This window comes from Macrobrachium rosenbergii, chromosome 55 (assembly GCF_040412425.1).
Source record: "Macrobrachium rosenbergii isolate ZJJX-2024 chromosome 55, ASM4041242v1, whole genome shotgun sequence".
Lineage (NCBI taxonomy): Eukaryota > Metazoa > Arthropoda > Malacostraca > Decapoda > Palaemonidae > Macrobrachium > Macrobrachium rosenbergii.
The window spans coordinates 60,876,975-60,889,484 of NC_089795.1; the positions used below are offsets into that span (position 1 = coordinate 60,876,975).

Below are 12,510 nucleotides of genomic sequence, written 5' to 3' on the forward strand. Positions count from 1 at the left end.
GTGAAATGGTGATCAGTCTTCGCCCATGGATGTCAGGAGGTATGCCTGGCTGCCCACCTGATGACTTGGTGAGGTCCCCAGGGCCTGGTTAGGGCAGGCGGTGGGCGTCCACCTGAGGAAGACATACAAGCAGGAGTGTAAGGCGGGTGGGCTGTAGATGGTGGTTCTGTCGGTGAAGGTCTTATGGCAGGGCGGAAACTTCTGTGTGGGTTCCCTCAACCTTGGAAGGGCGTGTTGGCACCATCAGCCGACGGTGGGAAGAATTCTCCAGGGACGGCCAGTGTCTCCCTGTAGACTTTCTCAGCAGGGGAGGAGTCGCCATTTGCCTTCTGTGCGGTGCGGAGACCCAGCAGGACCCAGGGCAGCTGTTCCTTTCACCTCTCGTTGGTGCAGGTGTAAAGTCCCCGCTCAATGGGTTCTCTATGATGAACATCCCGTTTTCTGTGGTGCCTTCACAGGCGACCTAAGGCCACACGTGCACAATCTTATTATCATTATTGTGAATTGTATATTTATTACCTGTTCATTTGTCCTTGCACCTGTCCTGTTTTGTGTAGAGAAATAGTTTGACCTCAGGTCACTTGTAAACTTTCGTACTCGTGGTCTCTGCATATACGCAGACGTCCGCATGCCGCTTTATAAGCGGGTCGCTTCATCAGTAAACCAGCAGTATTTGTCTTCCTGCTCATTATTTCTCACCTCTCTTATAGTGGTTACCTGTGGTTCCGGAGCCGATGCGGACTAAACGGCGACTTTAGTCTTGGCCGATGAACCAACCCATGCCCTAACGGACCGTCACGGTAGCTCTAACAAAGCATTCGGGAGTTACCACCTCGTTGTAAATCACTGGCGTCATTAGCGGACCCACACGGCACGGCTCCCGCATGTTCCCTCCTCCAAGTGAGAGTGCAGAATGAGCGGACATGGACATCCCCACCACACAAATTACGCAAACTTTTGGAGGCGAGCGTCTCCCTTGCCTCAACACCCTTCCGCTTGCTCCTCCACGCCAGTGCCCGCTCACGCGATGCCTCCTGACAGACCAACCAGAACGGCCCTCAGCATAAAGCTGCCGCCATTCACCCTCAGAACCTAGTGTCCCTGGCTCTGCAGGTCGAGGGCAATTCAGTGGCAGGCCTTACCAACGAGGAGTTGAAGGCAGACGAGGTGTTGAAGGCGGACATCACTATCAATGCCCTACCGAAGGAGATATACAAGAAGGTCACCCTGTGGGTGACGACAACGACGAGCCCTGCCACCTTCCAGGAATTCCTCGGAATGGTCAGCTACTATCGGGAGATTCATCCCGGGGATCGCGACACCATGGCCCCTGGACGGCGGAGTCCTCAAGGGCCATTCAAGACCTTGTGGGGTCCCAACCAGCAAGCCTTCTCCTCACGAAGGCCGCCCCGCCAGGCAACAGCATGGCCCACCAGGTCAGCACTCCCTCCAGCTGACAACGGACGCCAACAGCGTCGCCTGTGGGCCATCCCGGAGCAAGTCGTCAACAGAGCCCCTCAGCCCATCACCTTCTTCAGCAGAAAACTCAGCCCCACCGAGTCCGCTACAGCACCTTTCGCCAGCCCACTGGTGCCCGCCTCATTCGTTGGCTGGCCAGGCCAGCAAAATAGGGTGCTTACTGAATCACCGGAGTGGGCGACTTTCCCCAGCCGGGAGACGTTTCGGCACATCCCGTCAGCGAGTTGGTCTCTCTTCCCCATCAGGAGAGCAAGATACCTTCTAACAGTCGTTGGTCGCTTCACCAGGTGGCCCGAAGCTACGCCCATGGAAGAAGCCACCTCCAGTGCGTGCGCAGAGGCCTTCCTCTCCAGCTGGATCAGCCGGTTCGGTATCCCGGACCATTTAACTACGGACAGGGGCCCTGCCTTCCTGTCCGAGCTGTGGACCGCCCTGGCACAATAATTTCCTTTTACAGAAAACTAAAAAACAATAACATCGTCAGGAACTTCAGTACCAGACTTTTTTTAATTCAAAGCAAAGCGTTCCCGTGAACAGCATTAAAGATCTCTCGCATTAGTGCTAACTGTGAAAAAAAAAATGACTAGAAGGTGCATGCAACTTCCCTCTACTAACACAGTCTATTCAAGTATCATTCCTTGGTACTTCTATATGCTTATTTCCTAACTCAGGATATTTCACACAAAATTTTTTGACAATATATCTCCCAATGTATTTAAGAGCCTCCCGTCAATTACCCCATCGATATCTATTTTCTATTTCTGTGTTTGCTCTCAAAAGGTCTTCTTCCTCATCAGAAACATCTTTTTCTAATCAAAATCTAAATTCCTAAACACATGTGTTGTTAGACATATTTCTAATGCTAACTCCCTTTCTTTTGTTATATATTCATCTTCACTGGCAGATTCAAGTGATTTTTCAACTGTGGTGATATTACACTTTTCACGTATTACCTTCATTTCCTTCTCTAACAATAATTTTTTAGCCTAAATTTAAAAGTCACTGCATTTGGATGATCATGGTGACCATCAATTTGCCTTATGCACTCAAGAAATGTTCAAGGAAATCTTGATTTAATCTTTGTGTCCGTAGGTAGTCAGTACTATAAGAGGCTTTCAACATATTAAACAAAGCAATGGTGGATTCACATAAAATGATTCCCTTCTGGAATCAATACCACGATGACCTTGAGCAGTGTGCCTGTTTGTTTTTCTACATCACTACCAAAAGCATTGCTTTTACCAAAATCTCCATACATGCATAAAGAATTCATGATGTCGAATCAGTTATTCATAAAAAGAATAAAATCGGATGTTTGACTTCAGTTTTGACCTCCAACAGTTCTTTTTTCGCCTAAATATTTTACTGGTTGGCCATGATCTGAATAACAGTTGCTACTAATTAAACGCGCTGTCTTTGTTGACCAGTTACATTTAAATGCATTTCATTGATCTTACATGCAAGCCCATATTCTGTTTTGGTTTTACTAAGCATTTCTCGTGTGCCGGTATCTGAAATACACCCTTCAGTGTTAAGGGAAAAACCCGAGTCAATAAAATTATTTTTAACCAATTTGATTAAATAGGGAACACCCGAGAACACAAAAACTTCTCTTTCTGCTTTAAGATTTTTGAAAAATATCCTGTTTTCAAGAGGGTCAGTATTAAACTGTTTCCGCATACAGAAATGCATACCCACTGGCTTTGCTTTTGGATAACGATGGTATTTTATATTCGAGCTTTTTGTTTTTTCACGTGTATCAGAACAGCCAAATACAGCACGGTTACTTGGCAGTATCACTGATAGAATGAATGAATGAATAAAAGTATTGGCGATTCATAATATATGTTCATACCTAAAGTTGCGAACTGACGTCTACGGATTTTGGCGGAAATTCGTCCGAGAAACGGATGATGACGCCACATTTCGACGGCGACGGAAATGGCGGAAATTTTTTTACATCAAGTACATTCATGCGGCAAGAAAGGAAAATAGCATTTGTAGAATTTAACCGTTTCTACATTTATGAATGGTTTACTGATAATAAATAAAATTCGAAATTGAGCCCCTCACTCTGACAATTGCGTCATGTTGCTACACCAGAGCGTTTTCCCCTACACCAGAGGTGGTTTTACATTTTAGTTTCAATTCATATTGTAAATAAACATTCCAAATTTTAGGTAAAAAAATGAACTCAGTTAAAGAAAATATGAATGAAAATTTAATGCATCTATAGCAAATGCAAATGAACAGTAAATTATCTTATTGCAAAAAAATTGATTCAACACTAAGAATTGGTCACAGAACTTTGTTTACTTTAAAGAGGAAAAATTAAATTTTACAAGAAAAATTATAAACATATATTGAGTTTATAATACAAGTAAAAAGATCTTGATTGTTTCACTGCAAAAATCATGGATGTAACAACAGTATTGTCTTTGATCAATGTGAAAGGATAAAGAGACTCTACTCAAGTAACCCGTGAAAATACATTTCTAAGAGAAATGTTAATGCACTTATAGTAAACGTAAATAAATGCCAGATTATTCTGTTACAAAAAAGCATTGCTGTAACATTAAAAAAAATCCTTCAATCACTGAGAATTTTACTTTCACTGTCAGTATATTTTTCAAAGCACCTTGACTTTGCAGGACAATTAAAAGAAAGATATTTTCTGACAGTGCAACAGCATTCAATTCTGCTTTAATCCTACAGTCATCCTTTTTTAGTTCAACAAGCATAGTCATTAACTGATTTACAGTCAAGTCACTCCTTTAGCAAAAACCATATGGGATTCAGATTTCGTATGACCGATGAGCTCCGATTTTCCCGCCACAAATTCCTTATCACATATTCTGCAATGAGCCTTTCCGTCCTGCCTTCCACCGCACAACCGTCCTAAACTACAGCTCTCCACTTCCCATTCCTTCCTATATCTTTGGGCACGGTCACCTCCATCAGTTACTTGGGGATAATTACAAAAATCCCTAAACAACATCTATGTGATTAATAACAAAACTACTCTCACAATCCTTATCGGTAACTGGCTAGACTGAAGCTAAACTGAGATTCAAAATCACAAGTCTGAACCTGAAACACGCAGTTCTAACTCCGGTATCAGCGGTGCCCATGGACGTTCGGATTCACTTCAGTTTGCCGAAACTTGGTACAGAGAAGACATGTCAGCTCCGCTTTCCTACGACGTTCCGTAAACCCCTCCCACAATTCATCTGGCGACGTAGCTGCCATCTTACCCTTTCAGCGTCTAGTTGAAAGTGAAGTAAATCTTGAGATCACGCCACAGACGTGGAGGCTTCGGACTACCTGAATTAAAACGGAAGCCACGAACCTGGCAACGTCAGGTTGCGAGATGGTCGGATAGGCCGACAGACTTCGCCCACTTTTGGTCGGAGGAGAGCACCATAAACAGTGAGGTTTACTTCCGGTTCAGACGACCGGATCCGGCGATCGTAACGTCTGTGGCGCCCTTTAGAATTAGCAAGTGCTGTGTTTTTGACACTAATCATTGTTATGCTGGGCTGTTTATTATACTTCACGATACTATTCATATTAACAATATTTCATTTTGTTTTTATCTAGAATAAGTGAAATTCCCCTACACTGAAGTAATTTTCGCCGTAGGTGTCTTCTACGCGTGGCGTTGTCTTGGAAAGACATATTCACTATCACGCATCTGCTGTACAGTGCGGAGTCGGCGGCGCGCCTCGGCTCAGTCGGCTGACCACAACAGTAGTGAGCGGGATATTCATTGAGCAAGATATCGACGAAAGTGCTGTACTGCTGTTTCACCAGTGCCCTTAAGGAGAACTGAATCGAATGCCTCGCTCCCCGACTGCAAAAAAAGGTAATCTCGCAATACACCTTCGAAGTTATGAAAACATTCAAGAGAGCAAACTAAAGCAAAGAAGCGAAAGATTCCTTAGTGAAAATAAGCTTAAGGCGGTGGGCGGGCGCATTCCATAATTTTCGTTACTGTAACAAAACATACGTATGAAAAATCTAGATTTTTGGAGCCACAGATATCCATCGCATTAAGAAAAATTGATGAACCATCTATATAGTGATGTAGCCTAACTCGGCAGCATTTCCAGTGATAGCTGTAATTAACGCGGGGTTTGTGTATAATTATAGCATTTAAGTGATCAGTGAACTGAATTACAATATTTTGGGAAAAATTTTTGTCCATACTAGTCTTCTGAACTCCGTGTTCATATATACAACAAAGGTTATCCTTATCTGTAAGGTGGTTCTTCATTTTCCTCTTTTCCAACACAGTTCAGCTCTGAATCAGAATATCGAGAACATACGAAAAGCAGCTAATAACACACTAAGTTAGTGCAAGAAAACAGTCGCACGTATTCATATATGAAACCATAGATATAGAGAGATATATCTATGCATGAAACAATGCACTTCATCTCTTAGCAAACAAGAGGCCTTTTATGAAAACAGAAATTGGAAAACAAAAAATAACAAAAGCTAAGAAAAATCCCAAACACAAGACCAGGTGATCTTGGCAGGTCATATTAAAAACAAGGAGATAAGTCATTAAGCTCCCATGTCGACACGCTATTGCTTTGAATCTCGCAGATCTTGTGCATATAACTAAGGTCTCAGGAGTGCCTGTAGCAAATTTAGGCTGAGAAGTTTCGAAATATGATCCAGGATGATTGCGGCTACAACTGTAAAAGAAGATGAATCATAACATTGAATGAGGGGTTAAAGATAAAAAGTTTTGAGGGACAGACAATGGACATTCTAGTCCATCAGGTTTGTTTAAGGGGAGATTTAACATAAAAGAATAAAAAAGGCCTAGCTTTTCTCGGCGAATGTAGTTTAAGAATGTTTAACATATTCATGTATATATTATAACAAAACGCATTATCACGGAAAAAATGAGCAAACAATATGTTGTTTTAATTTAAAAAGACCGTTTTTTCCTTGGAGCTGGCAAATTCAGTTTTTTTTTTTTTTTTTTTTTTATCTTTCGTTGATCTTCACGCTCGTCAAACGTTTACGCTTCTTTTGGCGTCCGGCCTTCGTAAACGGAAATTCCAGTAAAACGATCTTGCCATTTTGAATTCAATCTCTCACTCTTTCTTCTTTAGTCTTTCTCTCCCCATTATCTTCTTTGCAGGCCTTTATCCAGTGTGCATCAAGTACCGAACAAATGCAATTTAAACATTTGATATCGATTTTTATGAACATGGAAATGAAAAAACGAAAGAAAAACAAGTTTAATAATACAGTACTTGGCAATGTTTAGTAAAGCACGCCACTGTGGTGTTGCATCACGTTTGATCTGTTGCCAAAGCCGAAGTTACCGTAAGTACTTTTGGTACTACTTTTCTAAAAGTTAAGTATATCTTAGTTTAAGCAGACTACTGAGCTGATATTCCATACAATGACGAGTTTAACGTCTAAAGGAGGATTCTAACTTGTTAGATAGTCGTATCGCATGAGACGTGAACGTGAAGCAATCGGTTCAGTGCCGATGAACATGATGTCGTGCGGTCATCATTCCATCTTACCAGATGGATAAGGATGAAATTCCTTTGCACCAGGAACTTTAGTACTCAGTTTGAAAACTGAAAACAGAAACGCTTCTTAACCTTTGGTATGTACTCAGACTTAGAACTGCTTGAAGCTTTGGATCCTGCCAATGTAAGTCGTGGTAACCCACATAGCATTATTCCTTTGGGAGTGAAATTCCCAAATATTGTTGAGGAAGGTGATTATAAAGAACTTCATAGGGAATGGAGGGAGTTGACTTTCTGATGAAACTAACCCGGAAAAATTTTTGATCTGCTGTTTCCCAAGAAAAATCTGGGGATGAGTTGAGATTTTAAAAACACATCATCGAATTTAATGATTAATTTAATATCCCTTCCTTACTCTTCAACAGCAGCTGAAAGGATTATTTCTAAGTTACTCTCATTAAGAATAAGCAGCGATCAAGACTGCAGGTAGAAACGCTGAGTGCTTTGTTATGCAGCAAGGCATTAATCAATGAATCAGATTGTAAATCATGGCAACCGTCAGCAGATGTAATTAAAAAATATGAATGAGAGGTCCCTGGTGTCTACGAAATACTGAGGAGGATGAAAATATTCACCTTTAAGTCAAGGTAAGTCAATTTGAAAATATGAGTGACAAATTTTCCAAATGTGGTACTTTTTGCTTTTATTTGGTACACTTTAGGGGGAGAATATGGTACGATTTAAAAACGTGAGGTGGCAACACTGCCGCCAAGCGCAGTATTTTCAAGCTGATTAACGTCAACTGTCAAGGCCGTCCAACCCCATGCATGTGGGCCAAAAGTTGCCAGTTTGATTTTGAAAGTGGCCCGCTAAAGAAAAATAAGTGAAAGCATATTTCTGATTTTTATATAATAAAAATTAGATTTGCCGTTTACCCTGAAATAACAAGAAATATTCCTTGCAAAATCAATAACTACAAAGAAAAGTTTCATTGACGTCTGTTGTATATATATATATATATATATATATATATATATATATATATATATATATATATATATACAATATATATATATATATATATATATATATTTATTTATATATATATATATATATATTATATATCAAATCATGACATCTAACGCTGGCCAGGCTGGTGTTTTGTTGGGGGTGGAGAATAGGGTGTTGGGGCTGCAGACACACCTCTCCTCGCTCGTGAGTCATGTTATGCCGTGTATCTTACACGTCCTGCATAACTTTTTGTTTTTTCAAGAGTGGCCCTCATACTAAACAACTTGGACCGCCCTGTACTACATGCATCACACAACAATACGGGAATGACTCAGGTAGCTATCGGTCCGCCTAAGGAATTGTGAACGTTCTACAAGCAATGTAAATCCGAAACTAACTCTCCCCTTGCCAGCTGTATGGAGTTAATACTGTACATTATGAAAGGTGAAAAACTCACGTTTCTATGATCATCCTTCGACACAAACTTTTAGATACGTAAGAAAAAAAAATTGTAAACATGAATGTTGTTTCATATGTTGTATAAGGGTTGCCACCCTTTCTCTACAATAGATTGTTCTGTGTTGGAGAGTGAGATGCTGCGTTCTGTATTGAACGCCACTTATTCCGTATTTGGTTGTCTGAACATCATTATTTTAAAAAAATTACGTGACCGGATTTGTCAGTCAACTTGCCAGACTGCAAAATTATGCCTTTGTCAATGGTTGCCTTTGGTACGTGTAAGGTACACGGCATAACATGACTCATGAGCGAGTGGGCGACGAGAGGTCTGTCTCGCACGCCCCTACCCCATTACCCCACCCCAGCCCCCCAGCACCAGCCTGGCCAGAGTAAGACGTCATGAGTTAGTACTCCGGTTAGGTATTAAAAGAAATAACTACTTCTGCGAGTTCCTCTGGCTGTGTCGAGTCTGTCCCTCCTGCAGATAAGCACAGGCGACTTCAAAAATATCAAAGTGAGTGGGAGACCGAATATCCATGGCTCAGGGCTATTGTAGTTTAGCAGTGGAAATAAATCCTGCTTTTTATTTTGCAAAGTTCTGAAGGAATAAAATAAACTTGATGGTATAGTATTTCATTGTCTATGGCACAGCATGTCATTTAGCTTTGAATTTGTATAGACTTGTCACTTCACTGATAACTGACAACTTGAGAAGTGATCTTCCAGTCCTCGTGAAATATTAAACATGTCTTCCTCTCCCTCATGTTAGCAGCACATATAGCCTCAGAATGCCCCAGCTGTAGGGGCTTGCTCCGCTTGCCATAACTTTTCCTCTTTATACAATTATGTTCTGTATTTTTCTGAGCACGCGGTGGCAACCCTAACTTGTGTTGCATCATGTTTTAGTACGACAGGTTCTTCACCAAAGATTTGGGTAAAGTAAGCAGCTGGTCTCATGACTCGGTAACCATCTACAAGCATAAGATTGTTGTTTAATTTAATGGGTAGTGGTCGCATCATTTTGCAGTTTTCGCGTTTTGAGGTAATTATTTTCTGGTTCACTCTCGCCATTCCTTGCAAGAAGAATACTACAGGAAGACAGACATTTAAAGAACTAGCGGAGACGAAAAATGAGAAAAAGAAAGCAAGAGGGAGTGTCGGAGAGTGCCAACTCTGTTCACAAGAAGTCTGGTGCCTCATGATAGCCCCTCACCCCACCATGTTTTTTCATTTGAAGCGGGTTTTATTTTAGCACTTGAAATTTGTAGGCCTATATGTTTTTGCATATACAGCATTAAAAACAAAACTATCACATTTTGTTAAACAAAAAGAAACAAGGAAGCAGATCATGGATGCTGAAATCATAGCCATTGCATGGGAGTTCTTACTCAGGGGCTTTGGAATGATATCCAACTCACTGGTGTCTGGAACTTATTTGCTAGCTTGCAATCCAGATGAGCAAGAAAAGTTTTACAAGGAACTTTCTAATGTCATTGAGGTAAGTCATGTCCATATCAAGGGGCCATGTTTTAAGCGTAAGAGTGGTCCAGGTAACCATTTATATTTAGTGCTGCCAATTTCTCACTACCAGAGAGAAATTGGTTACCTCTATCACACTTATGCTAAAAACACTAAAAGTGCTAAAACCCACTGCAGTTCTAAGATTAACATGCATTAGGACAAGGGACTGTGTAACCTTGAAGAGGCACAGTGGCTGAAACCTTTAAAAAAAACTGCTCAGAGGAAATATTAGGACCTCTGTAACTGGGAGAGAGCTGTACGTTTTTGGTCAAGTAGAACTTACTGTTATGGTGCCCGGCTGACTTCCCAGCATCCAGCTGGAAATTGGCCAGACAACAGCTGGCACCTGGCCAACGTCTGGCAGACTACCTGCCAGTGCCTGTAGATATAAAAGATTGGTGATCAGATTACAACTGCTCATGCTTCACAAAGTCTTGTCAAGTTTTTCTAGTAAAGTTAAAGTTGTACAAAATGCCAAAAGGGTTGAAAGGGGGACAAGGGGAAGGAGAATGAGACTACCAGGTCGCTACCATGCAGGAGACCTCCTCAAGCCCACAGAATGGATGTAAAGGGGGACAATGCTGGCAGTGAAACTGAGGTGAAAACCCCAATCGACCTTGTTTTGACTGATGAAGAAGTTTCCCCCTCCAGCCAGTCATGCAACCCAAGTTGTCTGAGGAACAGGAAAAGCAGATAGCAGCATTCTTCAAGGGCCACCCACTGTTTTATGACATGACATCACTGGACTACAAAAACAAGTCCAAGAAGAATGCCCTACTCCATGAATCCTTGGATGTGGTTGAAATGGAGTTGCTCATTTTTATTTCATGCTTACAAAAAATTTTCCCTGCTAGTCTTTAATTTTTGTGTGTTAAAATGTACATTTTTTCCCATTGTTTCCATTCCATCTGATTACGCCCCACAAGACCATGCAGTGGTTCACTGTCATCAAACCAACTATTTCAAGGTGAGGCTCAAGCAGAAGGGCAAGGGCCAGACATGACTGACGCCCCTGCAATCCTTTGAGCTCAACCCCTACAGGTTCCTGGAACTGCACTATGAGGCCTGGAGAAAACATCCAAGGTGGGTAAGGTAAACATCTGCAAGGATTTACTGTCTCTTTTCTGTCTTTCTTCCAAGTTTTCGCCATTGAAAAATATTCCTTGTTGAGTATTGTTCACAGGCAATCTCCTACGGGTTTTTTTAATCCTTGCTCATGCTTCAGGTTGCAACACAGTCCAGCTCTGACAAGGAAGAAGATTATGCCACCTCCTCTTTCAGGTCAGGAGACGGTCTTCAGTGCAGTGCATCCTTGCCACAAGAGAGCGGGGCCGACTCCCAAGAACACCAAGATCAAGAAGTAAGAGGGGGCTGCAAAGAGGGACCTGTCAGATGTCCTTGGGAAGGTCCTTGCTGATGCAAGGAGGGATTTGCAACTTTTGTTCCATCCTAACATTTTACAAATGACAGTTTGAGACATGTCTGTCACTCAGTAGCATGCAGACATGGTATGCTGCTAGTGTCGCTGTTGAAGAAGTGCTTGAAATATGCAAAAAGTCTTTTGCCTCCTGCAGTTGTGTGTGGTCCCCAGCTCTTGTCTTTCACCTCCTGCATTACTGCAGCATCCATCCAGGCCCCAGGTACCAACTGATGGTCCTCGTCCTCCTGGTCCAGTTGAAGTTCTGTAAGTTGGGGTAGCTCATCCTCATGATATGCAGTGGGAGATATGCCCTGCTGATGCACGTAGCAGTGTCTGGAACCAGAGCCAGTGGTGGTCAGCAGGCAATTGAAATTCATCGACTGGACGCCAAAGGCATTCTCCACCACCCTGCAATTTCATGAGGTCTGGTAGTTGTAACTCCTCTCCTCGATGTCCAGGCATCACTTGTAGTATGGCTTGACGAGGGAGGTGCGCAGCGGGAATGCGTCATCCCCAACCAAAAAGTATGGAGTGTCCCAGCCATCGCTGGGGAGGGGATCGGGGTCGGGTAAGCCTATGGTGCCGTGGCTGAGGGAAGGTTATGGTTGCGACCCCGTTTGAACATTCCACAGTCAGAGTTTGATCCTGGTGAGCCTCTGTCCAGAGAAACTTGTACTGGGTCTACAACTTCAAGTACCACAATGGAGAAGCATCCCTTTCAATTGTAGTATACTGTGCCACTCTTCCAGGGTTTCTTGATGGCAGTGTGCTTGCTGTCTATGGCTCAGCAGCAGTGGGGAAAGTTCCACCAGCAAACGCCTCGGCCACTCGCCACCACTTGTTTGGTGTAGAGGAGGTGTTAAAGAACTATTCATCGTGCTCATCAATGATGGGTATTTACACTTGGGACACAAACAGCGAGATGATGTTGTGGTCCACCCGAAAGTTGAAGGCCAGGGAGTTATAGGAGTTTCCCATGGCCAGAAACTGCTGGGAGCAATAGGAGTATCCCGTGGCCAGAAACTGCAGAGTGATAGCCAACTTGATGCCTGCTGACAAGGGGTGTCTGGCACTTCAACATAAAAGTTTGCACAGAAATGTTAGCAACAGAATGGAAAT

General features: G+C 42.5%; 1 protein-coding gene across 9 annotated transcripts in view; it reads left to right on the plus strand.

The window, feature by feature from the left end:
* Positions 1-4,629: 4,629 nt before the first annotated feature.
* LOC136835314 (sodium/potassium-transporting ATPase subunit beta-like) overlaps positions 4,630-12,510 on the plus strand; it is a 45,194-nt gene continuing 37,313 nt past the window's right edge. For 3 of the 9 annotated variants that reach the window (XR_010852099.1, XM_067098644.1, XM_067098643.1), the window contains exons 1-2: positions 5,226-5,344; positions 6,638-6,825. Coding sequence is in view for 4 of the 9 variants with exons in the window: in XM_067098644.1 (XP_066954745.1) it covers positions 6,759-6,825 (67 nt within the window). In the remaining 5 variants the exon portion in view is untranslated. Of the gene's footprint in view, positions 5,345-6,637; positions 6,826-7,013; positions 7,165-7,405; positions 7,628-12,510 lie in introns of those variants that run through there. The other 6 variants (XM_067098647.1, XM_067098648.1, XM_067098645.1 and 3 more) reach the window with 6 other exon arrangements.